The sequence below is a fragment of the Poecilia reticulata genome, linkage group LG3 (genome assembly GCF_000633615.1).
Source record: "Poecilia reticulata strain Guanapo linkage group LG3, Guppy_female_1.0+MT, whole genome shotgun sequence".
NCBI classification, from domain to species: domain Eukaryota; kingdom Metazoa; phylum Chordata; class Actinopteri; order Cyprinodontiformes; family Poeciliidae; genus Poecilia; species Poecilia reticulata.
In genome coordinates, this window is record NC_024333.1 from 7405352 (window position 1) to 7432633 (window position 27282).

Sequence of the window (27282 nt, forward strand, 5' to 3'; positions counted from 1 at the left end):
AGAGCAGAAATCGGCTCTCGTTGACGTAGATGAAAATTAGCATTTTGTCCGGAGAGAGCCATCTGCCTGCTGAATTTGACACCAAATCCAGATTGAACTATTTTGAGAGAGCTCTCTGCGAAGTTTTGTATGATGGCTCAAAAGTATTATACCATGTTTTAAGCGAAAATGGGCTCATACATCAACGCCGATATTTCTCTTTAGTCCGCTTCCAGTATCAGGGGTTTGTATCAAACCAACGTCCCAGATCCACGTGGCTGTGCGTCAACTGTTCGGATTTGGTTTGGGAGCCTTAATGCAAGAGAGCACCAGGCCTGGTAAGTGGTCCGTAAAAACCACAGGAAGTTGTTGGTGTGAACTGCATCCCTCAGAGCAAAAAAAGGAATACAGGTCTGGAGGTCGAGCGACACAGTTTCTGCAGAATGAATCCTTTAAGGATGAGCTTCTGGTTTCACTGCTCCTGTTTCTGAACTCAGTTTAGTTGTGACGGGAGAAAAAGCTTCGCCTGGTCACCCGTGATGACACTCCTCCTCGATCATCTGGCGGTGCTCTACTTGCTCCATTTGACAACTCTTTGTACGGAGGTGCCCTCATTATATCCCCAAGACGGAACCGTGTGTGTGAGAGAGTGAGAGCATTTTGAAAATCCAAGCATTCTCGTGGTTGCAGTCAGGCCCTCAGGTTTTAGAGTGGCACGAAGGTTGCATTTCTTTACCCAGCTTTGAAGAACGTGCGTAGCGGCTCTTCTTTGCTGAGAATCAGCCGCGGGTTAAAAAAATAAAAAAATGTAGCATTACACGTGGGTGAAAAACCTCCCTCACTTCCTCCATTTTCAAGTTAAGACGTCACTGTCATCCGGTATTCAGCCCAAGTTCACCAAGTTTTTCCTTCACTTTTTCCAAAAGTAAAGCACCATATGTAGGTCAGCGCCGTCTTTTTAATTCCGACTCGAACAAACTGGCAGGAAGAGGAACGCGCCCCCGAGAATTCGGTAGAAGACGGCGGTGGCGGGCTTTTCGGTTTTGCTTTTGAGAGGAAGCATTTGGATCTGACGAAGGGGTTGCCAAAGTCACCACGGGGGGTCTTGCGTGAGTGCACAGAGTGAGTAAGGGAGTTAGGATGAGAGGGAGCTTTTTTAGAGACAAGTGTGCACCATGTGTGTGTGTGTGTGTGTGTGTGTGTGCGTGCGTGCGCGTGTGTGTGTGTGTGTACACGTAATAAAACTCAGGCACCCCCCCTCCTCTCAAAGCATGTTGACGTGACTCATGTCGCCAGGCACCCCGCCCCTCTTGTGTTCCATGGTGCAACAGTGCTGCAGTGGAGACAAACTGCAGCGATCAAGGAGGAGCGGGGAGGCGGGTGCAGACGGCATTCTGGGACGCGCCAGGGAGCGCGCTGCTGCTCGTCTCCTCGCACCGTCACACGAACTGCGTGAACTCAGCCGACATGTGGTCTAACTGGAAGCGTTTCGCACTTCTTCTTCATGAGGCTCCACGGGCCGCGACACATGCTCTGCCTCTCATTGTTAAAAAGTGAGGTTTGATGAAGTGTGCGTCACCTGGCAGGCGGCCAAACAGGTTGTCCTTATTATTTAGCTAACAAAGCGGTTTTACTGCGCTGCAATGAGACGCCTGGGCAGATCAACTCTCACTAGACTTTCGCAACGTTTAACATTAGGTGGATAAAATGCTAATCCTTACGACACTTCTGCTAAATTTGACTTTCTTTTATACGTTTTTAAGTAACATTTATGTGCTAAAATTAATTTTAGACATGAGAAGCAACCTTTTGTCTATTAAAATTTTGTAAGTAGCTATTGTATAGCATTTTTCTGAAATTTTTAATTGCAATTATTAGGATTTTTGGGATACAATAATAAAAATAAATTAAGTTAAGCTCTTGTGTTCTTAAAAATATAACTCCACTTGCTAGTTTTCCTGCACATGTAGCAAACATGTTAATCATCTGACGAGGGCACTTTGAACTGCCTTGTTGCTGAAAATGTGCTATATGAATAAAATTACCTCATCTTTCCTTTAGTATTTATCTGTAAAAATTACCATGGAGGAAGCTAGGTGCGCTAAATATTTTCAAAGTTGGCAAAAACAAAAACTCTAAAAACCTTCTAAGACCTTCTGAAATACACCTACCTTAAATAGCATTTCTAAATGATATATATCAAGGATTAAATCCTTTTTTAAACGACAACACAAAACGCAATGCTGACTTCAGACCCCTAAACCTCCCGCCTTTCTCCATAAAAGTTACTTTTCTATAACATTTCTGCCTGTGCTAGCAAATTAAAATGTGGATTAAAAAACCTCATGCTCCCTATCGTAATAATCAGGTCTGCTCATATAGGTGCATCATTTGAGGCTCTGATCATTTGATTAAAAAAGAAAAAAAAGAGAAGGAGAGACTTGGGTATACTTACAGGCCACTATTGAAGAGAGTTAATTAAAGCAGCGAGACAGGCTGATGACCCATTTTCTGCCTGGTAATTTAGAGTCGAGACACACTGTGTCTGATAATGATGCCAGGTTAGAGAGAGGGCAACGAGAAATGTCAACTGAATCCAGAGAAGCATGAGCAGCATTTCTTCCTCCCCCCCTCTGTATTGGCTCCGATCAGGAAAAGGAAAGCTGATTTGCTCTCAGCTCCTAACGCGGCCACTGAATTCTTTCTTTCCGCCGTTTTTTCCTTTTCATTCCCTGTAAAAGCCGCAGATGCGTTGAGTTCGTACCTGACTGCACTCTGGTGGCTGCGCTCTCGTACACGGGGATCCCCTCCCCCACGTTGTTGAAGGCCTTCAGCGTTATCACGTAGTGGGAGCCGGAGTCTGCAGGACGAGAGACAGAGGTCGGTGAGTGAGAGAGAGAGAGAGAGAGAGAGAGAGAGAGAGAGAGAGATGACCCGACGCAGCCGGTCTAATCAAGCCAAACTCCAGAGACTCTCCGCATCATAATTGCGATATTAGCGCCACGAATATTTGAACACACAAGCTCCACTCAAAGTGATCGTGACGAGAGCTTTAATTATGAATGCTGAGACATTGGCAAAAGCTTCCTTTCCACTTTGTCACTCACTTCTGGACACAATCCTGATTCTTCAATCGCAGCATAAGATGGTGATCAATTATCTCATTTAAAAACAAAAAAAGGCCAATTGTCGACATAACAGATGCAGCAACAAAGAGCTCTCCATTCCCACTGAAAAAAAGTTGCTGCTTTCTAAAGCTTTAGTACGACATAAAATTAATTACTTCTGCAAAAGTAAAAGATGGCACTCAATAGATTAATTACATGAAAAATAATACATGTCAAATGTTTGTTTCTGTTCATTTTGATGTTTATGGCTTAAAACTAATGGAAAACCCTAAATCCAGCTTCCCAGAAAAAGTGTCATATTCATGGAAGGTTGAGTGGAAGGAAAAGCTGCGCAAACACCAGGGATAACCAAAGCCTTACATGGGCAGAGAGGGAAGTTTGTGATTGCTTAACATGTCAGCAGAGCCACATGATCGCATTCATGCCACGCTGCATGGATGCCGTCATTAATGCAAACAGAGCTCTGACCAAACGCTGAATGCATGTACTGTACAGTAGTCGAAACTTAGTAAAAAAATAAAAATAAAAATCTTTGCTTTATTGGTTTTATGTGTTATTAAATTTCAGGGTTTTGATTTACTGTAATCATCAAAGGTTGCAGAAATATATATTTAAAGTATTACAGTTTGTGTTTAATGAGCCAGTACAATTCATGAGGCTCATTTTTGGAATAATACGATATCATTATGATATCAAATACATAATGATATCGGGGTGTCCCAACACAATTGTACACTTGCAATACAATACCGATATTGTAGCTTTGAGCATCGGCCGATACAGACGATGCTCAAAGCTACTTGAATATATGAACTTGAATATATGAATGCATATATTCATGCTGATATATGTATTATATAAGCATGAATCATACATACTTTTATTACTTATTTTGTAGTGTTATAAAACACTTTACCAAATGATATTTCTGCTGAGTCAGTTGTATGAGAACAAATGACCTATTTACTATTAACCAATTGGTTTGCATGTGGGATACCGGATAGGAATCCTGGGCCGTACTAAATGTTGGAGTGCAGTGTTTCAATCAGCAAGCCTCTATCGGATAGTTTAGATGCAGGAAGATTTAATTCGATATTTATTTTTTGGGTTGATCTAGGACCGATATTCTACATCTAATATCGGATTGCAACAACCCTAATTGATATTTTGTGAAATGGAGATGCAGCTGCACATCCCCAGTTTCTTTTAGCTTTGCAAAAATAGTTTTATTTGAATGTTCTGACCTTTAACGAGTGTGTGTGCGCCTATTAGTCCAATCAGTGTAATTAGTGGCTCAGCAGTAGATGAAGCTCTAATTAACTCCTTCAGCCTCCACTACCTGGTAGCAATGGACCGTTTCACAGCATTCGGGTGTCTGCGTCTTTGCTCGTTAGTTCATTAAATGCAGTCTTTAAAATCAGACTTGATCCGTTTACCTTCTCAGGAAACACTCCTGCTGTAAGAACCCATATTAAGCGCAAAGACAAGAATCTAATTAGCGGTATATGACAGTTTCTCGAGCGAGATTATGTTTCTAACAAAAACCCAAACATAAAAGGAAACCCGTTCATACTGAGGTTCTCGATAGTATAGTAGCGCTGCTTGTAGTCCACTTTGATGGTCTGAGCGTGGGGGCTCCCGATGCCGTAGCTGATGGTGTAGCCGCGCACCACGATGTCCTGATTCTCTGGCGGCGTCCAGCTCACCACGATGCTGTTGACCAGCGGGCGGACGTGCAGCGAGCTGGGCTGGTCCGGTACGCGAGATTCTATTGGGAGGAAATGCAGGAAAGAAAAGTTCAGTACAGAAGCTTAGCGGCCACAGCGCACAGAGTAGATCCGGTTTAGTCTAGTTTGAAACGAGAAGAGCAGGACTCGTTACCGTCCAGGTCGCTCTCAAACGTCTCTGCTGGGACCCACTCGGTGGCCGGTCCGGTCCCGTTCACAGTCACGGCCGACACGCGGAAGGAGTACTCGGTTCCGGGCTCCAGACCTAAACAGGCAAACCCAGGTTCACAGGTGAGGCTTCACAGACAGATTGATTTTCGTTTTTCACAGATTTCACAGAAAGAAAGAGGAAAAAAAACATTAAATAATAAAACAAAAAATAACTACATAAAAGTCCTTGATTACATTACTGATATATAAGAAAAATACTGCTTCTACTACTAATAAAAACAATAATAACTAACTAAATTGACACAGCGCGCTCCAGAGTGGAGGCAGCAGCCGCAGCAATCCCAGGGAACATTCTTTACGACATGTTCATTTTGAAAACGATCAGGAGGTAATTCTCAACTTTTAATTAAAGTTTTTAGTGGCTCGAACAAAAAAGTGTGCGCCATTATAAAAAAGAAAAAGAAAAAATAAAGCTAAACCAATGAAACCACGAGATAAATGGAGGCACAAAAAAGCGAACAGTCAGTTCTCCCAGAGAGCTTAAAGCCAAACTTCACACATTGATTCATATTTTATAGGCACATCTCCCTCTGAGGGCGCCGCGCCGCTGCTGGGTGCTGCTTTCAGTACTCGTGGATGACGGTGGGTGCCTGCTGACAAATGGGGTGCTTCTGTATTAATTTGCAATAAAATTTGTCACTGTCATCATATAGTGCTATTTGCAAGCTACGCTCTAATCCTCTAGTCATTTCTCTCTGTACTCGCTGTTCTACCGCCCCTCTGTTCCCCCCCGCCCCCTCTGAGGGTGTCTTCTAAAGACCGCCTTGCCATCTATGCCTTCGAGGCTACAACACGTCCTTCTTAAAGCTTCTGAACCAACAAACACCCCTTCTGTTCCGCCCCCCCCGGAATGATCTCCAAAATCAACTTTTAAGTGTAAATTCTCTTTGATGCGGCGCGCAGCGGGAGGCCGGGCCACTTGAAAGTTGCTGAGACAACATCTAATATTAATCAACATTTCTGGCGATATCGTGCGGGCTGCGGTTGGTAGCGAGCGTGTAGTCTTAAGGCAGCAAGGCTTGTAACTCTAATTCAAAGTATTTAGATGAAACTGAAGCCCTATGATCCGGCAGACGATGTAAATCAGCGCAGGTTCATGACGAGTTTGGGTTTTAAATATTGCAGCGCATAAAACAGACGCACTCCGCTAAGAGAAACTGGAGTCTGAAGGCGAGAACGCTTTAACAACAAAACAATCCAAAGAATAAGGAAAGAAAATAGTATCTGGGAGCAGAAGCAATTATAATCCACCTTGATTAGAGTTAGGGCATGTTATAAAACACATGTCCAAATCATATTACAACAATATTTGTTTCCGACAGGAGAACCATCAATAGTTTTAAGTCGAAAGCAAAAAAGAAAAAAAAAATCACTCATTACTTTCACACTGTTTACAGCTTTAAAGACAAGTGTGAACGCAAACCAGAACAGAGTCAATATCTGTTATGTACACAAGACAGCTTGTTCAAGCTGCAATGTTCAATGATTCAAAAGCTATTTATGTAGGAATTAGAACACAAGAAAAGAAAAAAAAACACACCCTCAAATTGTGCAAATCTTTGTAGTTTTACTTTGATTCTACTTGAATGTTTAATACTTTGATGATACAAACAGAAATCTTTTTTCTCTTGCAGAATGTTGCTCCATATTTGTGTGTACAATCCATCTGCAATGCTTTAAATTGACTTACTGCAGCAGAACTAGCCAAGAACCTACTAGCATCCTAACACTTGATATAAGTATGAATAGTACATGAATCCCTCTTTAGTTTCTTCATTACTGCAGAAACTCTACAAACCCAGAAAACCTCACTGCTAGAGAACTTAAGCAAATGGTGACATTTCGTGGGCATCAACCCATTGACATGATTTAAATTGCTAATTGGTTACTTGAGAGACATGCCTGGAAAAACAGTTTTCCGTCCTTCCAACCCAAATGTTACCATGTAGCGTTTGCTAAAGGTTTTGTTCAAAGCATTTAGTAAACTGACATCATTGTTCACATCTCTTTCGGTTCACCAATTGCCCCGGTTGAAATTCTACTAGAGAAATCCAGGTCAATGGGAGAAATTCCAGAAGGAGCACTAAAGGGGAAATGAGAATCGAGTAGAAATGCGTAGGAAGTCGATGGCCAGGCTACCGTATGGCCAAATCAACACAGAATTAGTTCCTCAGACATAAAATTAGACAAATTCTACAGTTTTTTGAGACTCAAAGTGCCAAAGTTTGTACCCCTGCTGTCAATATTTTGCATTGTAACAGTAGGGGTACCAAAACCAGTGTCACTAATGATTTTGCAAAAATGAAAAGCTTCTTGACATATTTTTCTGACTCAATAAGCTCAACTAAATGTTTTCTACATGTTTCATTGTGTGTGTGATTATGCTACGTTAAGGCTATCTACCCATCTTTACTAACGATATCGGTATAAGATGGTGCCTACGAAGTTGTCTTTCTATAACAGGAGTAACATCCAGACTATCACAAGCGAAACATCACCATCGATGAGCTTGTAGAGCTCCGTCCCAGCAGTGGTCACAGCTGATTCGCTCCTCCGTGGAACTTTCCGGTAGCGTATCTTGTAGCTGGTGATTTCCCCATTCTGGCCGCTGAGCGGAGGCGGCTGCCACCGAACCATGATGCTCTGAAAAGCAAAGAGGGAATCGTATCAAATGATAGCAAAACATTTGAAGCCCGCAGCTATAAAAGGTGACCTCATAAGTTCATTCACACAAACGCTTGGCGGTGTGGGGAGGAAGCCCTTTGTGTTGATGTGGCTCCCCAGGTTCCCTCCTCTGTCTCCTCTGCACCTCCCCTTCCTCCTGACGTGGGGTGCCAACAGGCGAGCCTCACGTAAACAAACATCCCTTTGAGCGCGAGTGTCAACCCAAGCATTACGAGCGAAACGAACATGAATAATGGAAGCGGGAGTCCTGATGGGCGAGGTGTGCGCAGAGTTTGAAGTCGTGTAGCTACTCTAGTCAGAGATGAATTTGGGGCCTTTTGTTGGCAGGCTGCGCTGTTGCAGGATAAAGGCATCGGAGTTTGGGTGTGTGTTTAAAGAGATAGATGGGGGGTAGCTCAGCGTGGGAGAGAAGTTAATTAACGCTTTCTCACTGTCACACCGATGCACAAGAAGCCTGAAAACACGCTCAAGCTCCTCCCCCGCCGAGTCGAGGGAATTGAGCAAATTAAAATTGGGTTAAGTGTGTTCAATTATTTCCATTTTTCTTATTACACTGTGGGCCGCTTGTAGTGGGATGCATGTTGCCTTTCTTTCATCTTCTCCCAGATCGCAAAAACACATTTAATTGACTTTGAGAACTCACAGGAGGGAAGAGGTGAGCAGCAGATGACAGGAAATAGACGAAAAAACATCAACATGACAGAAATTACATCAAGGTTTTCACATTATGTCGCATTTGAAGGTTCAACCCTCCTTCAAACATGTGGAAAAAGTCATATTATGAAGAATTGTGTTTCAGGATGCTTTCTTTCACAGCAGGGATACGGAGGGAAATTTGTCCTTTTATTCAATAAAACGAAAATGAATTTTAATCAAAAGTATAGACTCTGATCTAGACTTTTAGAATTGTTTTTTTTTTAAAGTAAAGTTTTGCCAACAAAACCTATTTTTTCTTGATCACTATTTTTTTCTCGTGAAGTGAAAAATAGAAACTTATACCTGCAGATTTCAGAAAAACTTGGTTATGATTCTTAAACGTTTGGTTTTGAGGCTCCCTTTTTTTTGGTTGAACTTGAGCATCCAGGGCCAAAGGAGGAACAATGCGAGACCTGTTCCTATTGGTTAGGAATCAGATACTGATCATCTCACAGTTTTGAATTTTGCCCAGAACTCCAAAGCGAGTGGACATACCAGAAGACATGAGGTTGCACAGACAGTGACTGGTAAGAAAATTTAACAAAACTTGTGCGTTTCAACAGATACTAAAGTGGCCATTTTTGCCAAGTTTGAAGCTGGGAGAGATCAGCATCTGACAAAACGTTTTTTGGGGGGTTGAAATGAAATGACTGTTATTTTGATTGAATAATAAAAAGGCAAGTTTCTCTCCATAAGGAAAATGGAAACCAGGGTCTTGGCATATTTCACCACCTCAAACGTAAGACCTTTTAAGACCAGCGTGATAAATTTGCACATAAACCATGATGGACACAAAAATACAGCTAGCTAGTTAGTTTTTCTCCTCCCTCCATTTCCACTGCAGGAAGCAATGGTTCCTGCTAATATAGTTAGCAGGAATATTGCTACTGAGAGAGGTAGCAAGGGTTTATAGCAGACCTCAACTTTAGATTTAGCTAATATACCCTTGATAGGTAGCAAGGGTATTTTTGCTATGTTGTAGGCCTTAATTAATTTATACTTTTGAAGAGTTTTCTAAGGATACATAAACACCCTGGGAAACGTATCACTTGTTGGGAACATGGAGCCAAATACAAGGTAAAAACCCTAACCATGCAGGCAGAACTACAGCATAATGGTTTAGATCAAAGTGTGTGGTGCTCCTTGATTGATCTTGTAAACAGAAATAGGCTAATAGCTCAGTGTCTAAGCTAGCAGAGATGTACACTAAAAGACACGCACCTGTTAACGGAGGCTAAGGTGACTAAGGAGTATCCAGGTGGCTGAATTAAAGGCACTTCAGATTTTCGTTTTGAAAAGAAATGCGAAAACTTGAGTAATTCTCATTCTATTGCAAAATTAAGAACTACATTTAGTTAGAATATATTGCCAAATAAAACACAGCGAAGCTTATGGCCATAGAGACGAAACGTGAAGAACTTCAAGGGGAAGGAACACAGCCATTTGTTTTCCTCTTTCCATTTTGCCGCACAGCCAACTGCGTAATTTCTCTTTTAAATGGCCAAAGCATTGTTTTCCTAATGGTAATAATTAAATGCCCTTTCAACAAAGAGACAAAAAAAGAGAATAAAATAATAATTAAAGCTCGTTTTAAATTGGCTTTTTCTGGGTTTTAATTATCAGTTCACAACACTATTCCTTTGAGAGTATCCTCTTTATTTCAGTCTTAAAATTAGTTCAAGGGTGTTTTCTCACCAAAAAAAAAAAAAAAACAAACTCATCCAAGCATGCCTCAGCAGGGGTGGTCAGTTTGCACTCAAGCTGGGAGGCTGTGATAGGATTGTCTGTCAGTTCCCCCCACCTCCAAGCCCCCAATTTGGGCTATGCATCGACCAGTGAAGGGCTCAGAGTGCTGCTTCAGAAGTCGATCCTCGCACCCTGAGGTTTTGCCCATCTTTCTTTCTTTTCAGTTTTCTTTTTGGACTTACTCTCTCCCATGTCAGGAGTGTGAAAAAAAAAAAAAAAACATCTTTTGTAAAATTTAATCCATCACCCTCATGGAGATATACAATAAGCAGGCCCACAGCTCTCTGTTTGAAGATCAAATGGCTCAAACGGCGGGAGGTCGAGGCCTGTTTCTGGTTTTAACGCCGGCCGCTGCTCACCAAAGCCAGCAGCCACCTCGGCGAGCCGCGTCCAATCGAGAGCTTCACACGAGAACTGTGGCATGTCTCAGTAAATTCAGCAACTGGAGCGAGCGAAACAACACAAGCAGACATTTACGTTAAATGCTGGGGAAAAGTGGAGGTTCTCTCAAGTAGCTGCTGCCAAAAGCATCACTTCTGCTTCTTCTGTATCAATATATATTTGAGCTGTAGGCAGTTAAGCCGGGTTGCGTGTACACATTGATACGGGATAAAACCTTCTGACAGGCAAATCTCCTGTCGACGGAAAGATCGATGAGGGTTTGCGCGCCGCCTTACTCAGCTGAGGCTACAAGCCTCTGATGCTGCTAATCGCGCGGTGTGGAAGGACGTCGCGGCCTACAGGCTACAAATCTACTCGGCTGTTTGTGTCCACTCGCTCCCTGCTCGCGAGTCGGCCCGGGAGGATTTTGGTGCACGAAACAACAACCTGGATTTTGATTTGTATGCGTTCGAGGACGATGGTTTGCATTGTGCATTTTGAAATCTGTGGGAGCAGTGTGTAAAGCAACAAATGCTTTACACACTGCTGCAGGTACAGAAACAAAACAAGACCAGCTGCAGGTTAGCTAGCCAGTCGTTAGCTTCTCCATTTCTGTCTTACCTTTGAGTTCTGGACCTCCAAGGTGAGGTTTTGAGGAGGGGCGCTTGGAACTGTGAAGACAAAATAGACAAATAAACATTTCAAATCTGGAAGAACATATATGCAAGATAAAATATCAGGTTTCTGCTGTCCGTATTATTGGGCAAAGTAGGTTTTAGGCTGTTTGGTGGATGAAACGATACATCTTCCTGCATTTAAAGAACACAATCTTACCAAATATTTAAATACAACAATGTCCAAGTGGAAGTGGAAGTTTTTTAAATCAATATTAAGGAACCATTTATTAAAACCAAGCTCCAATATCTTGATTAAAAGTGACTTGTAAGCTAGTTTTGTTTAATTTTAAGTATATTACGATATTTGCACTAGAAACTAGCTTTAAAAATACTTGTTATGGTAAGACTTTGTGTTTTTGCTATATGGAAACCAGGTTACTTGAATTTAATAGTTCATTTCATTGCTTCAAACTGAAAATAATAATCGATTACTAAATCGGAATAAAGAGAAGATTGTCATTCAATCTGAGCAGTTCGGACATAAAACGTTAACAAATAGAAACCAAGTCTTCTTATGATTAAGTAGCTTGTATCTCAAACGACGACTTTTCTGCCTCTAAAAGCCTCTAATATCACCACGCAGGACTTTTTGGTCTATGTCCTTTCGCTTGAAAACCAAATAAATGATGACCGGCAACAGCTGCTGTCATCTCTCTTTTGGCAAACTACTGTAGGCTGTCAAGGCTTCGAGGTAAACAATGCTTCCTTTGTCTTCTAACCCAACACATCTAGTGCAGGGTTTCTGCAGTTTCCACCCAATTTAAGACTTTTAAAGACCATTATGGATGGAATTCAAGACCTATATCAGTACAGAAAAATATGAACTCCAATTTTATGATAAATTTGCACTTTCACATGGTAGACACAAAAAAAGCTAGCTAGAAAGGGTATATTAGCAGCTGGTTAGCAGTAGTCTCGACCATCTTGGGTCACAAGACAGAAAAGTCCAGCAAGAACCCCCCTACACCCCCCCTGAGAAGATACAAGATTAAATAGTCCTGTCAAGAGAAAATGTAAGCCCTGTGATTTAGATATTTAAGACCAACTTGCTTATTTTAAGACTGTTTAAGGATGTTAAAACACAACAAGCATTAGGAGACGTTGAAATTGTGTCAGGTCAACATTTAAGCAACCGACTGACCGTCAGAAAGTGTCCGGACCATGACGTCCTCCGTGGAGACCCCCGGGCCGTGCTTGTTGTTGGCCACTACGCGGAAGCTGTACTCTGTGTTCTTCTTCAGTCCAGCCATGGTGTATGACTGGCCATCTATGTCAACATCCTGAAACACAGGATGGAGCAAAATCAATGAAGCTTGCAGTGAAAGTCTTTTACTCATTCTAAAAAAAAAAAAAAAAAAAACAGAAGCAAAAAATAGATTGCCTCCACACGCACAAAAAATAGAAACTCTTGACAGCATCCTGGCTTTAAATCTGAGACAAACAAGCTGTAAACAAGACAGCTCCAGCAGCTACAGATGCCTGTTTTGGTCGGCTCATTTCACTAATTTCTGTTTTTCACTTGCTGTAAAAATGTCGTCTTCCACCGAGACGCGCGCTCTTCCTTCTGTGATTAGTGTGATTTGCTTCACAAATTGGTTACGCCGCTGCATTCCCAATTACTCCGGGCCGTTTACATCCAGCTCTTTAATTGTGATGTTTCAAAAAACGGAAAAACAAGAAAGAAAAGAAAAAGCAGCAGATCTTTCGAATTCTACCCGGAGCTCAGATGTTCACTTGTGACTGCATCGTCCTTTGTATGTGATCTCTTCACTTCCGTTTGACCTTTCAATGTTTGATGTCCTTCCAACTTCATCTGTTTCGTTCACCTCCCGCCTCTTCCACCTCATCTCCAGCTCTCTTCTCCAGGGAACCGAGGCGTCATTACTCAGTGCAGTGGCTGACGTTTCGTCCATTATCATATTAAAGGCTTTTTAATGCCTGACTGGCTTGCACAATGCTGCTGCTGCCTCTGCTGGGGCTGATTCGCTATCTGAGCAGCGATGTTCCACCCTTACTTCTGCGAGAACACAGACAAATCCTGTCTGCTTTCTTTCTGTTCGATGCACACTTGCGTGGTAGATGACTGAACCAAGAACGAATGAATTTCTCAGAAAACCAGACTAAATGGAAATCAATTGCTTGGACCATTAAGGCACAGCATGGAGATTTAACATTTCCTATTTTCCTCTACTCCTGGATTAAAGATTTTTCAATTCACTTTCAGGCATTTTTTTTTTTTTTTACATGGAAGTACAAATGGTTAATATAAAGGTATGAATGGAAGCTAACAATGCATCAGGAGAACAAAGAAATCCATTCAATCCAACTCTATTAGGTTTTTTCTGAGTTTATGGTTTCCGATACCCAGGTTTGAGTATGCTTCAATAAAACCTGACTCCTGTTAATTATAAGCTTTGAGGAAAATGTTTATCCTCGCAATGCAAATGGCAAACATTTGAATAAATGTTTTAGTTACATCTTCGGCAACGCTGCTAAAGCTACAGACGTGTTCCACTGGGGGACTTTTTCAAGAAACAGGGAACTTTTTCCTCATCTCTGTGTTTCCACAGCAGAAATTGGAGGAAAAACATCTACCATGAAGCAAACCTGGAAGTCAACTTCAAGATCTGAAACCCTACAGCGTGGGTGAATTAAAACAACTTTGCAAAGAAGATTGAGCCAAAATCCCTCCAGAGGGATGTAAAACTGTCACTTCTAGTTAACAGGTGACTGCAGCTGTTGACATTGGCAACATTAACCCCGGATTAGAGAGCAATCACTGTTTCACATGCATGGATGGATACTTTATCCGGACTTAAATCATTATGTGGGACAATAATCCTGATCAACACAGTTAAAACAAATATAGTTTTTAGATGCCAAAAGTGTAGTTTGAATCTCTGTAGTTGTTGTTTTATAACCATTTATCTTCCTATTACACAGAGAAATCTCTGCACGGACAACAATCTCCCCAATATATTCACGTTTTGACGTCTTCGGCTGCTTTACACGGCTGCGATGTGTCAGATTGGGCCAAGTGAAATAGATGAACAGCATCATTTTTTTGGGCTCTGGAGAGAAGGAGTCTTGTTTGAATCTAAGAAACTGCAGAGAGAGATGCAGGCCGGCGCCGTCTGTGATGTGCTGCTGACAGAACGTCCTACCTCTTCGGTGCCAACACTTCTGTCTGTGTAGTAGAGCTTGTAGGAGAGGATCTCCCCGTTGCCTGTGAGGGGTTTATCCCAGCTGAGGAAGAAGGAGGTCGGACTGTTGGACACCGCCTGCAGGTTGGGCGCTGGACCCGGCACTTGTACTGACGGGGGAGGGAGGGACAACAAAAAAAATACAAGAGGCAACAATTAGAAATCTATATGTTTACAATTACTATTGTACCCCCAGAGAAAGTAAAGTCACTTTGAATGCAAATATATTCTAGGTTGTTTCTAAACCACATTATTAGATTAGGTTCAGAACCCTGTTGCTTCGCTGATAAAAGAGAGAGGGAGGCTCAGCCTTACATCACTGATGCACTTTTTATGTTTTCTAGGATAAAACAAACAAATCTGTGCTTCCACAAAACCACCGATGTATATATTTTTTTATTGTCCACGTATTCTCTCCGAGTAACACCTGGGCTGAAAAGTGGAAATAACTTCCAAACTATCATTGGGAATTCCAGTCCAGACGACAACTGGACTGGAATTCAAGAAGTCTGAGTTTACAAGATGTCTAAAACCAGAAGTTAGATGTAAAATTTATGCTAACATTTTGCTAACATTTGTAAGAAATGTTCAGGAAGAAAACTGAACATTTATCAGACCTCTGATAAATGCCTTATCAGAGGACATTTTCTCCGTTTTATAATTTCTTTTGCTCTTTTTATAATTTAAATGAAATTATTGCCCTTCTCAGTGGCAGAAGGGGAATATTTTCACACTAGTGACATTTGGGGTTGATTGATTGAGAAACCCTGGAAGCCTTTAACTTGAATTTGATGTCATAGATCAGTGGTGCCCAAAGTCGGTCCTGGAGGGCCGGCATCCTGCATGTTTTAGTTGTCTCCCTGGTTTAATGCACCTGGATCAAATGATGGCTCACTAAGAAGAACATTGACAAGCTGAAAAGGTATTTACTACCACCAGGGAGAAAACTAAAACATGCAGGATGCCAGAATTCAAGGACCGACTTTGGGAACCACTGTTATAGATCGACTCAAAGTGGTGCACATTTGCCCAAATTTTCGCATTTCCTATCTGCTAATGCGGCAACTACAGGAAGAAAAAAAAAAAGCAAAAAGCATGTGACCCTCTTTAGCCAATAAGGCAGAAGAAGTTTTCAGAAATACCTTCCCTATGAGGTAGATGGATAGGAAATACAAAAGGATGCTACAGTAGCTAACAGATATGATAGCTAACAAGCATGTTAGCTAACCCTACAAGCTAACACTAACTTTTTTTAAATCAACTTAAAAACTCAGTAAAGCTCCTGTGTCTACAACAATGAAGTAGTCAACATGAGCATGTAAATATTCTGGCCGTCTGCTAACATTTCCCGCTATTTGTGATTATTAGCTTCACAGACACAAACAGACCAGGGACGGGTTTCTATCGGTCTGTCGAGATACGCTTCCCAAATTCACTTACCTGTTTCACTTTTAATTATTAGGTTTGCCCTAATGAAGAAGTTTATAATATTGTCATTTTGTAATTAATCATATTTTTGCTCTCAACTAGAAAGAATCCGTTGCTTTAAAAGAATGTTGCCATGGTATCGAAAATGGCATATGTAGATAAGCTGAGCTGGTGCAGACAGATAAACAAATAAACCATATATCTTTTTCTTCTTTTCAATTATGCAACACTTTGTGTTGGCCAGCGAATAAAAAGACCCTCAGTAAACTGTGGCTGTAGCCACAAGCAAGAAAATCAAGGGCAATGCAAATTAGAGCTCAAATACAGAACACTTTTAATAATTTTTAGTTATTAATAATTAAAAACCCTATGTTTGGTATACAGTAAAAAATGCGTGCTCCTTCTCCGCTCTGGTATTTTAGATTAAATGTAACACAATGATGCTGAAGTGTTTGCCTGAGGGCAGACAGTATCTCTGTTCTCTACAAAACTTGTAACCTTTAGCTGCAGGTGCTGCTGACAGAAGAAAGACCCCCCTCCCATTTGTCAGCCTGTATGAATGGTGAAGGTGTGTGCGTGTGTGTGTGTATTGGTGTATTAGCTCTGGTCCCTGTGGGTAAAAAAAAATAAAAATATCAGGGCAGCACTGTGTGCACAAACCAGGCACTCAGATGCAGGTCAACAGTTTAAGCTGCAATTCATAGCATGTCCTCAAACTAAAGATACACCACCAAGGTACAGGCCGCCCTCGCCGCCGTCCCTGTGGGCGGCTCTGCTCCTGCTGGCAAAGGCATTAAGGTGTAGTGTGTGTGGTTTTGTGTTTGTTTGCGTGTGTGTGTGTGGAGCCATCCGGCCAGAAACCGACAGGGACAGGTAGGAAAACAGAAGCTGACCTACAAAGTGACAGAGACAGAGCTGGAGCTCAGACAGGAGGGGAGGCGTGTCCGCGGTCTGAGGGTGTGCTGGGGGAATCCCCTCCACAGAGCTCTGAAGTCATGGCTGAAACTCCAGGAGCAGCCAAGAGGCTCCAACGCTTAAAAAAAAAAATTAAATAAATAACCCAACGCCAAAGTCACGGTGTCTCATAACCCAACGCCAAAGTCACGGTGTCTCTTGCTTTGCCCCAGTGAAATCCAGACGTCCGCCAGTGGAAACATTTAAAGCTGCTCTTTTGCCTTCTATAAGCAAAAAAATGTGCTATAATCTGGACCTATCTGATTTTAACCGTTTCACGCCTCGCTTGTTTTCCCTCTCATTATCTGTCCAGACTCAACTTTGCTAAAGTCTCAATCTTTTAGGTCCATTTTCAAATATAGAACAGAAATGTTCACCGAGTGTTTATAGAGAAGGTAGGAAAGAGAGGGAGAGGAAGGAAGGACACAAGGAATGAAGGGAAGACAGAGGGAGGGAAATAAAGAAGAAAGGAAGGAGGGGATAGTGGTAGAACATGATGACAAAAGGAAGAGAGAAGGATAAGTGAATAAAAAAGCACACAAGGAACATAGAAAGGATAAAGATAAGATAGATGGATAAACAATAAGAGACAGAAAGACAGAAAGAATGAAAAAAACTACAGGAAGAAGCAAGGAAATAACAGAATAAAGAAGGAAAGAGCAAGAAAAGACAGAAGGAAGAATATGAAGAAGGAAGGAATGATAAGAGGAAGAAAGGAAAAAAAGACAAGGAAGGAAGGACACCAAAATAAAGGATTGTTATGAAGGGAACTCTTTTTGCACTCTTTCTATATGTATCCAGATCTTACTAGTGAAAACAAGAAAACAACTCCAGACTTTTCCAGGCTGCATGGGAACCCTGACCTGGGCAGGCTCAGCTAACACCAAAACACACAGTGAGGTTTGAGGAAACGCTTAGGAATAAACAAGAAGTGGTTCACAGTAGGTTTTCTATTGGGTGGTCTGCTTGCAGCACAGAACCCCCTTCCAGCCTCCAGTGTGTGTGTGAAGTGTGTGTGAAGGCGGAGGGTGACGGGCGTCTGTCAGAAGCCACCATACGCTGCATGTGAGTGGATATTTGTTTGGGCCTCCGTCTATTTGCACATTTTTGAGCATCTTGTTTACCCCAGAGTGTTGGTGTGAGCATGTTCCCAGCAAACTGCCAGCGGTTTCAGTCATGTTTGCACACGACGTTTACGGAGCACGTATGAATTAACTGTACAGTGTGTGTGTGTGTGTGTTACCTTCAGCTTGGGTGGCCACTTTGAGTGCTGCTGAGCTCTCGCCCTGGCCATTGCTGTTGTGCGCCACCACCCTGAAGCGATACTTGGTGTCTGGCATCAGGTTCTGGATGGTGACCTGCATTTCTCCTGGTCGGCTGGTGTTCACCACCCGCTCCCTGGTGCGTGAGGGAGCAGAAGAAAAAAGAAAAAAAAAAAAAAAGTCCAGGGATTTCAATATTTCATTTACATTACGCAGCTATTGAATTAACTTTTTTAAAATCAATTTTAATTCACTTTTAGTAATGGTGTCGCTCTGTAACAATTATCTGAATGTTAAAAAGTTCTTCTAATTCCAAGCTGAAAGGATAATGATCCATGTTAACCTCCTAAATGTGTGTGTAAAATAAATTAATCTTCAACTGGAGCAGCATAATCAGACAGTGAGAAATTTATGATATTCCAACCATTAATTCAAGTTTTCACTTTGACATTAAATGTTTTCCTTTGTACATTATTTGTGTGTGAAAAAAGACAAATTTTGTTGATTATTATTCATTTGTAAAAGCAATAAAACAGATAAAATATCAACGAGGATGAATACATTTTATAGATACTGTAGAACTTAAGTATTTGTAAAAAAAAAAAAAAAAAAAAGGTCAGATCATCTAGAAAGATTTCAGAGAATATAGCATTTAAACAAAGTGAATGTGCACTGATCTGCATAAAAGATGCCTATTCCTCCCAAGGCATTGAATGAACCAACCAGCCAGCTAATTAAATATAGATGCAGATGTAGTGAGGCAACAAAAACCAGAATTGGTGAGTTCAGAAAAAGATACAAGACTTCCTAAGTGTTGCATTTAAATTTGATGTATTTTTACAAACAATTTTATTCATATACATTTTTTTTTTAAATGTTTCACTTAGAGAATGGTCTCAACGTTCCTTGTTTGAGCAGCACCAAAAACGTCCTTGAGTGTCTTCTATGTGACTTTGAACAGAGGAGAAATGGACACAAGAACAGATCACAGAAAAAGACGTGGACCAGATTTGTTTGAAGTGGAGTTAATATCTGATCTAAAGTAGAAATCTCTCTCATCTCAACTTATATGAAACAGATAACTTTTCCACATGCAGTGATGATTTGGAGAGCTGAGTTTGCTTCACTGTGTTATAATACCCAAAATTAGCACAAGAAACACCACAACACTTCATGTCTGCTTCTGCTGAGAAGCTTTATGGAGATTCCCCATCACATCTTCCAGCAGGACTTCATGTAAAAGGAACTCCAACCAAATTTTGAGGGTATATTTTGTACAATACATGAACGTACTTTACATTAATCTGACATTTATTGTTTTTAAAAATGATCCTCTTTTGTTGATCTAATGTAATACAATACAGAAGAGGATTAGGGCCACTGAAAAATGTTCTCAAAATTCCAAGATTAAAGTCAGAATTATGAGAATAAAAGTCAGATTTTTCCCCCCTCTTCCAAAGTATATATATATTAAAAAAACAAAATTTTTTAGGTTTTTATCATCTGTAGTCAACAAACTCTTCCAATATTTTGTTTCGATCTTAGTAACTAATCTACATGATATGTTCACCTTTTAAACAGAAACACTAAAAACACCTGGAGACATTTCCACTCGCTGAGATGCGCTCATACAGTAATCGCCCGTCGCCGTCCAAATCGCCTCCTGTTAAGGCGCGGCGTTAAGTTGTGGCGTTAAGACGTGGCCGTACCTGCTGGTGCCCTCCTGGCTGTAGAACACGGAGTAGGTCAGGTCATCTCCATGCGGCTCGGCCGGCTGGCGCCACGTCAGCTTGATGAAGCGGGTGGAGACCAGGGAAGCCACGACGTCCCGCGGCGCGGAGGGGGTGGGCCCCGCCGCCGCGGCCACGCCTCCGGAGCCTGCTGTTACATGGTCAGTAGTGTTAGGAGTCAGTGAAGGGGGGGGGAAGGCGGGCAGGGCTACGTCTTCAGGGTCGGGGTAAGGAGAGGAGAGGAAGTGGAGGTGGGGTGGGGTAGGGCGGGGTGGGGGGAATAGGACAGAAATATCGCATCCAAATGGACAGGTCGAAATAGGAGGAGAGGAGTTGGAATGGAAAATGACAGTGACACGAAAGAAAGAAAGGAAGGAGGGAAGAAAGGAAGGAAACAAAACAGAAAAAACAAAATAACAACGTAACGAAAAAGACTCTTGGCATGACAAGGAACCACAGAAATAAAACACTTCTACTTCACTCACAGAGCTGACGAAAGCACAATACGAGGGAGACTAAACATGCAGATCCACACACGGCCCTCCAACGTAAGGCAGCAAAACAGGTCGGGAGTGCGCTCAGCTCAACGACAAACATGTTCCCAGCCAATCATTCGTGTGGCAGAATGATTGGTTTGCATGTTTCTGGGCATTCTCAGACTTTGCTCTGGACAAAGTCGCCTAAAGGGGATCCAGTTTTATGACACAGCAACAAAAACTCCTCACCCTGACATCGACATTCTGCAACCAGATGAGGTTATAAAACCCCTTTTTACCGTCACGTTCTGCTGTCCAAGCCACAGAAATGTTTGTGATTTTACTTCTTTTTTCCCATTTTTTTGGAGGAACAAACAGCGGTCAGACCAGGCAAGATCTGCTTTCCATTTGCCTGGCAAGTGAGCAAAACGAGAGCCTTTTGGAGAAGCGCGTCGAGTCTGTGTGACATTTCCATTTGTTTGGAGGTCAGGGAAATCAACCGGAGGGCGAAGCCGGAATAAAGAATCGGAGCGGAGCCAGCGTGCTGCTAAAACTGTATTATTACTGCTGAAATGCTACTGAAATGTAAAAAAAAAAAAAAAAAAAAAAAAAAAAAAAAAGGCCGCTGGCGCGCTTATTTGTCACATCGCGCTGACAAGCCGCTAATTTGGCTTTCAGCGTTTGTTTACATTTCAAACTGTCGGCACGAGCTGCCGTCTGTGATTGAACTCATAAGATTTACCTTCACGCATGATTTCTGAACATTAACGCAAGCGGGGGGGAAAAAAGGAAAAAAGGACAGCAAACAAGCAGAGATTTATTTCAACTTTATGTCTTTCACGTCGAGTTTATGAGCTTCCTGTGCAGAAACTTTTGGTAAAATGAAAGAAGATCCTCTCTCAACTTAACATGATTTATGAAAAGTTTTCTGGTTTAAAACGCTTTAAATTTTACCTCAAATGTTAAAAAACACTTAGTAGATGCCTTAGTGTTAATTTTGGAGTCACTAGAACCACAATTATTGACCTGCTTTTACTCAAAAGCAAATCTTACAGCCCAAATAAGGAAAAATAAAATCGGCCCAAACAATGTGGAAACTTGGCATATCTTATATTTAGGGAATCTTACAAGATGTTTTAAAAATGTTTTTGGGTCTACAATACTTTATCAATCTGTTTTCTACAAAAAAAGCCTAACTTATTTTGCTGAATTCAATAAGACTAAGAACTAAGAGTTTAGTTTATTAATGAGCTCATCAAATTTTTTTTTTTAAAAAGGCACAAAAAGTTTGCTTTAAAAATGCTATGAAAAATTTTACTTTTTAATTTTGGAGATTATGGCGAAAAGTTTGGACACGACTGCTCTAAAATCTACTTTAAAGGGAATATGCACTCTTCCAGTTTTCTTTATTGTGCTGCTGGTACTGATACATTTCCCCACTGTGGAAAAATAAAAAAATATTCCTTCTCAACTCTTTTCTATTCTAATTATATGATCACAAACTTCAACATAGTGGCTGCCCTACGTTGGAGTTCCTGGGTTTTATTTTCATACATCTCTGAGCATTGGAACTGTCTGATCTTAGCATTGATTTGCTAAGTGTTTCCACTCCTGGGTAGATAAGCAGCCGGCATAAATATTTTCCACTTATCAATAACCTTTATTGATGTAGAATGACTTCAAATTGTTCGGAAATTACCTCATAACCCTTCCTAGGTTGATAGACAGCAACTATTTCTTCCCTACAGTCACTGAGGTGTTCAACACTTTATGATGATTCAATCAAGTAGCACTTTTCTTCTAAGAAGGAATACTTAATATCTTGGCTTTTGTTATGGTTAAAAACAAAACAAAGATCATGAGGAATATGTTTTAGTTTTGGCGCACTAGAAGTTAGATTTAAATAATTCGGACTGTTTTATTTTGTCCCGATAAGTAATACCACAGAAGTCCTCTTTGGTGAACTTTCATCACTGTAACTTGCCCCGCAGTTCTAGCTCCTTCTTCTGTGCAGAATAAATCGATGGTTGCTCAGTACAGCAGCAGGCACTACGGTTCGATTACACTCTGGATGAAACACTAACAGGAGCAGCTTTTCCCAGATTCAAAAAAAAAATCACAATCAGTCGAGACCAGTGGTGGGAAGTAACGAAGTACAAGTACTCCGTTACTGTACTTAAGTACAATTTTCGTGTATCTGTACTTTACTTAAGTAGATTTAATAATGGATACTTTCTACTTTTACTCCACTACATTTTACAGTAAGTAACTGTACTTTCTACTTTACTACAAAACTGTCACGTTACTCGTTACATCCAAGTCGTATTGCTCTTTTTTTCCGTTAAAATGTGAAGTTCAGGGACTTAAGGTGACGCCGTAAAATCCGAACAATAACGTGACTTACGTGTCTGTTGTCACCCATCGCCTCCAACTTTACTCGCACGCGGAGTTCCAGACATGCGCAGTGGTTTCCTCTGAGCGGGAGGAGATGTTTGTCTAATCGTCAGTAATATAGCTCTGCATAAATCGATATGGCGACATGTAAAATCAGCAGTGCTTCGCTTTCACAGACGGTGGGGACTTCGTCTAACTTTTAGCATCACTTGGAAGGAAAGCTTAAAAAAAGGTAAGCTCCGTGGACGTGTTGCTAGCAAAGCTAGCTGTAGAGACAAATGTGTTGCATCTGCGATAAAAAAAGTTGTCACTCATGCGCTGAATTATTGTGTGGAGGTGTTGACTGAGGTGTCGCATATATGGGACAACGCTGTGACCAAAGTGCAAAAAACACAGGACAAAAAATGGGATTTTCGTCAGCTATTGACACCTTGTTCTGCTGTGCGCATGGAGATTGAGGGCTTTCGGCAAGAGGTTTTAGTCAGAGTCGAACACTGCCAAAAATGGTCAAAAACGTGTCCGTGTGTCCGTGTTCCCCTATCACCCCCCTCCCCTTGTGCCTAGTGGTACGATATTCAGGAACGATTCGATTCTTCTGGACGGATCTTTACAGATTACATTCATTTCAGCTCTAAGTATTTAATATCTAGTTTCTTTATGGGAATGTGGATCTTTCAGATCAATTCGAAAAGCAATTTTGATAGGTAAAAGTTACTTTTTTTGTGTCATCTAGCGCGGGGTGCTGGTCTTGACTTGGTCTTGGGTAGATGGTCTTGACTACAACACTGTTACTGTCTCCTTGGTTGCCTGTCTTCTCCCTCCTTCTTTCCATCCCCTTTCTGTTGGATTTCTTTAAAAATAAATGCCATTAGTGGCAAAAAAAAGTGAAGTCCATGTTATGTTAGGACAGGAGATAAATAAACTATGTTACAGAGTAAACACAATAAAAATATGCTTTATCTGACATTGTTCATTAAAATGGCACATTTCTAATGTATTAAAATTGAATACGATCGGTACACTTAATGATATTAGCGATTTGGTAATCCATTCAGCAAGTACTTTTACTTTTAATACTTAAGTATTTTTAAAAGCCAGTACTTTTTTACTTTTACTTAAGTACAAATGTTAATGTGGTAGTTTTACTTTTACTTGAGTACATTTTTGTCTGTGTATTTGTACTTCTACTTAAGTAAATTTTTTGAGTACTTTCTCCACCACTGGCCGAGACCGCTTCACAAATTCACACAAAAAATACCGGTATCCCCGTCATTCAGACAACAACAGTCTCATAAGAACAGCGCTGCATCCAACATGACCGACACGGCGACAGCCGTAAACAGTTTAAAAGTCAGAACTCCAGCCTCAGAGCCTCCGCTTCATTTCAAATCCTGCTTGCTGGAGTCGAGCCAACGACAATGCAAAACGCATTTTCAACCTAATGCTTTCTGACTGCGGCGTAAATGACCAGATGCTAAGTAATTATCTTCAACTAGACAGCTATATGCATACACACACACGCACACACACCGAGCACACGAATGGAAACAGAGACCTAACGCGAACCAGGCTCACGATGGCATAAACAAAAGCTTACGGCCTGTTTGTCGACGGGGAAGAACTTCCTTTACTTAGAAAATGGTGGATTCAGAAACATGTTGGTCTCGGCTGACTGAGGTGGGAATTGATAGGAAATACTGTCACACAGCAGAGGTGGGAGGTGAATGTCACGGATCAGTGCTGCAGTCCATTTAAGATTAAATCCCACAAAAACAAAGAAAAAGAAAAAGCTTAGCGTTCCTCATCAGCTACTTTTAATATGCCATATTTATTTAAATGCAATTATTGAAAGAATCAGCAAGAGGAAGGAAAACAAACAACCAACTGAAAACTGTGGATGTGGTTGTTTCTTTGGGGTTTACATATGAAGATACCTGTATGTTTTTGCTACTCTTCAGGATGGGAAAGGGAAGAGAACATGACATTTAAACAAAGTGGATGAATATTACTTTTCATAAATCGAGAAACTGGCTAAAAGGAAATCGATGCTTGATTCTACAGTAATAACTGGAACAGTTTTAAGCCAGTTTGTCTTTCCAACACAGACAATTATTGTTAAAAAAACAACATACCTCACTGTTAGGCAATGATAAACAGCATAAGTGAAGTTAGAAAGATACAAGTCATACTTTCTAATTTTGTTTTTTATTATGAACAATTTCCTTCATTTTTTTATTTAACCGTTTCACTTGAAGAATGTCCTCAAGATTCCTTGTTTGAGCAGCTGTAAAAAACATCCTTCAGTGTCTTATATCTGAGACTTTGAACAGAGGAGAAATGGACACAAGAACAGATCACAGAAAAAGAAATGGATCAGATTTGTTTGAAGTGGAGTTAATATCTTATCTACAGTAGAAATCTCTCTCATCTTAACATATATAAAACAGATATGAGATTCAGATTTGACCGTCGGAGAGGTTACAATTGTAAATGAAGTTAAAAAAAGAGTGCCATCTGAGAAAAAGCTTGGCATTCTTCATCAGCTACTTTTAATAAGCCAACCTTATTTAAATGCAATTATAAAAAAAATCAGCGTGAGGAAGAATTAAAAAAGCAATACAGGGTGTTTTTTTGTTAGTTTTTTTTCACTGCAAACTGTGGATGAGGCTTAAAAATTCAGGCTGCGTAAACGCGCTGCAGGCAGGGTTCCTGTGAACGCTGCGGGGTTGGAACAATGGATGGTGGAGAGTTTGAGATGAAGATGACGTTCACAATGAAGATGTTCACGGAGCATGCTAATTCTGCTCCATCTTTGACAGCTACTGTACGAGCCAATACATAAATTAGGAATAAAATAGAGCCGATAATGAACTCATTAAATGTCTTTGCTGTAGTATTTTTACCCCTTTATCACATTTTTCATCGCACTGGAGCCACAAACTATTATGCGTTTTTTTTTTGTTTTTTTTTTTGGTGACGGAGCAACAAAAGGGACTAAATAATTGGTAGGTAGAAGAAATTTTTACACCAATAATTATCTTTTTTTTTTTTAGCACAAATCCTGAAATAAGTGAGATCAGAAACGCTCCGAAGCAGAACGATGAAAGAGAAATAAAACCACTCCTGGTAGCTTCCATCTTCATACACATCGTCACTTGTAGGTAAATGACACGCGCCGTCGTTTTTCGGTGTCCTTCCCACAATCTGTCTTGTACATGCAACGCCTGGGATTGTTACAGTAAGGAGGTGTCAGCCTCCCGCTGCTGCTACCGAGCTCTGTTCATAGCTGATTAATGATGTCATTAGTCTCTGTGCCAGAGGTAATGAATTACTGGCATTAAGGCTTAACGAGGAAGGTTACTCTGGATCCGCATGCCGAATCTGGTGTACACAAAAGCAGTTGGGACAAAAACGCGGGCTCATCTTAATATTCAATGCAAGTAAAAGCAAAACTAAAAACAAGTAACTTGGGTCGTTTAAAAAGAGGTCTGACTGAAACCACAGGATTTGGTTGCTAGCTTCTCTCCTCTCGTTCCACTGGGGAGCTCTGCAGTTTAGCTGAAGTGACTTGACGGAAAACAGGAAGTTGGTTAACGCCTATTTGTCATCTGATGCGCAGACATTTGTTTAAAAGAGCTAGCAGGCTAACCTAAACAATACATTCACTTCTTACTTGTGTTCTTTAGCATTACCCAATGTGGTGAAGTGCTTTTGAATGTTGTAACCTGTTGAGAAAGGCACTTTGTCCTGGAGATAGGTGTTTTAGCAGATTACCTTTAAGCTAGCAAAAATGCTAGTGATTTTTACGGGCTGTTTTGTGCACTAGCAGCTAATGAGCACAATGCTTGCTCTTGTTTATTGCACAGTTTGATGTGTTATATGCAGTAAGATTTCAAGGGGTAAACTATGTGCTTTATAATGTTAGTTAAAACAAGTATAAGTTTGGCGACTTTATATGCTCATAAGGTTTACTTTAAAGGTGTAAATCTAATTTATGTATATTTTGATTTTTGAGTATTGCTTCTCCCATGACTCGGTTCCGGATAAGAGGATGATGACGAGTATAAGTCAGAATAAAAACTATCTGGTTTGTATTATGTTTTTCAGTTACTATAATGCCAAGTAGGAAACGGTTAATAAAGAGAAGCGGGTTCGATTTTACAAGAGAATCACAGGGTTTTTTCTTTCCCCGTTCCTCTTTGGCTTCTGGTAGTGTAGCTTTTGTACACCTGTAATAAATTTAGAACCTGGTACTTGTATTATGACCAGATCCATAAAACCTGTTAACCGAACAACAGCCCTCTCAACCCATAACCGAATCTGTCAGAATCAAACACAAGACTGTAACTACAGAAAGTCTCTCCAGAGAGGATTCAGCGGGTTGTGCCAGGCTCTTGCTAAATGGGTTTCTCCTCAGGACTGATTTTCTTGTCTAAATGTGGTTCCGGTAATGATGATGGCGTCAGAGACAGATGTAGCACAATGCTAATGGTCCATTACCGCATCAGTACTTTTATCTTCCAGAGAAAAGAGGCCTGAACGGAGCGAAAGAAAGCGCGTAGCACTTTCAAAAGGCCCGGTCCTC

At 41.0% G+C, this 27282-nt stretch overlaps 1 protein-coding gene across 18 annotated transcripts in view; it reads right to left on the reverse strand.

Moving 5' to 3' along the window:
* The window catches only part of neo1a (neogenin 1a), a 210264-nt gene that overhangs the window by 19352 nt on the left and 163630 nt on the right, over nt 1-27282 (reverse strand). For 14 of the 18 annotated variants that reach the window (XM_008404716.2, XM_008404713.2, XM_008404711.2 and 11 more), the window contains 9 exons: nt 19807-20041; nt 18079-18233; nt 14415-14563; nt 12392-12530; nt 11195-11244; nt 7564-7708; nt 4989-5099; nt 4681-4875; nt 2744-2839 (listed from right to left, as the gene is read on the reverse strand). In XM_008404716.2, coding sequence (XP_008402938.1) covers nt 2744-2839; nt 4681-4875; nt 4989-5099; nt 7564-7708; nt 11195-11244; nt 12392-12530; nt 14415-14563; nt 18079-18233; nt 19807-20041 — 1275 coding nt within the window. The remainder of the gene's footprint in view (nt 1-2743; nt 2840-4680; nt 4876-4988; nt 5100-7563; nt 7709-11194; nt 11245-12391; nt 12531-14414; nt 14564-18078; nt 18234-19806; nt 20042-27282) is intronic. The other 4 variants (XM_008404714.2, XM_008404729.2, XM_008404730.2 and 1 more) reach the window with 2 other exon arrangements.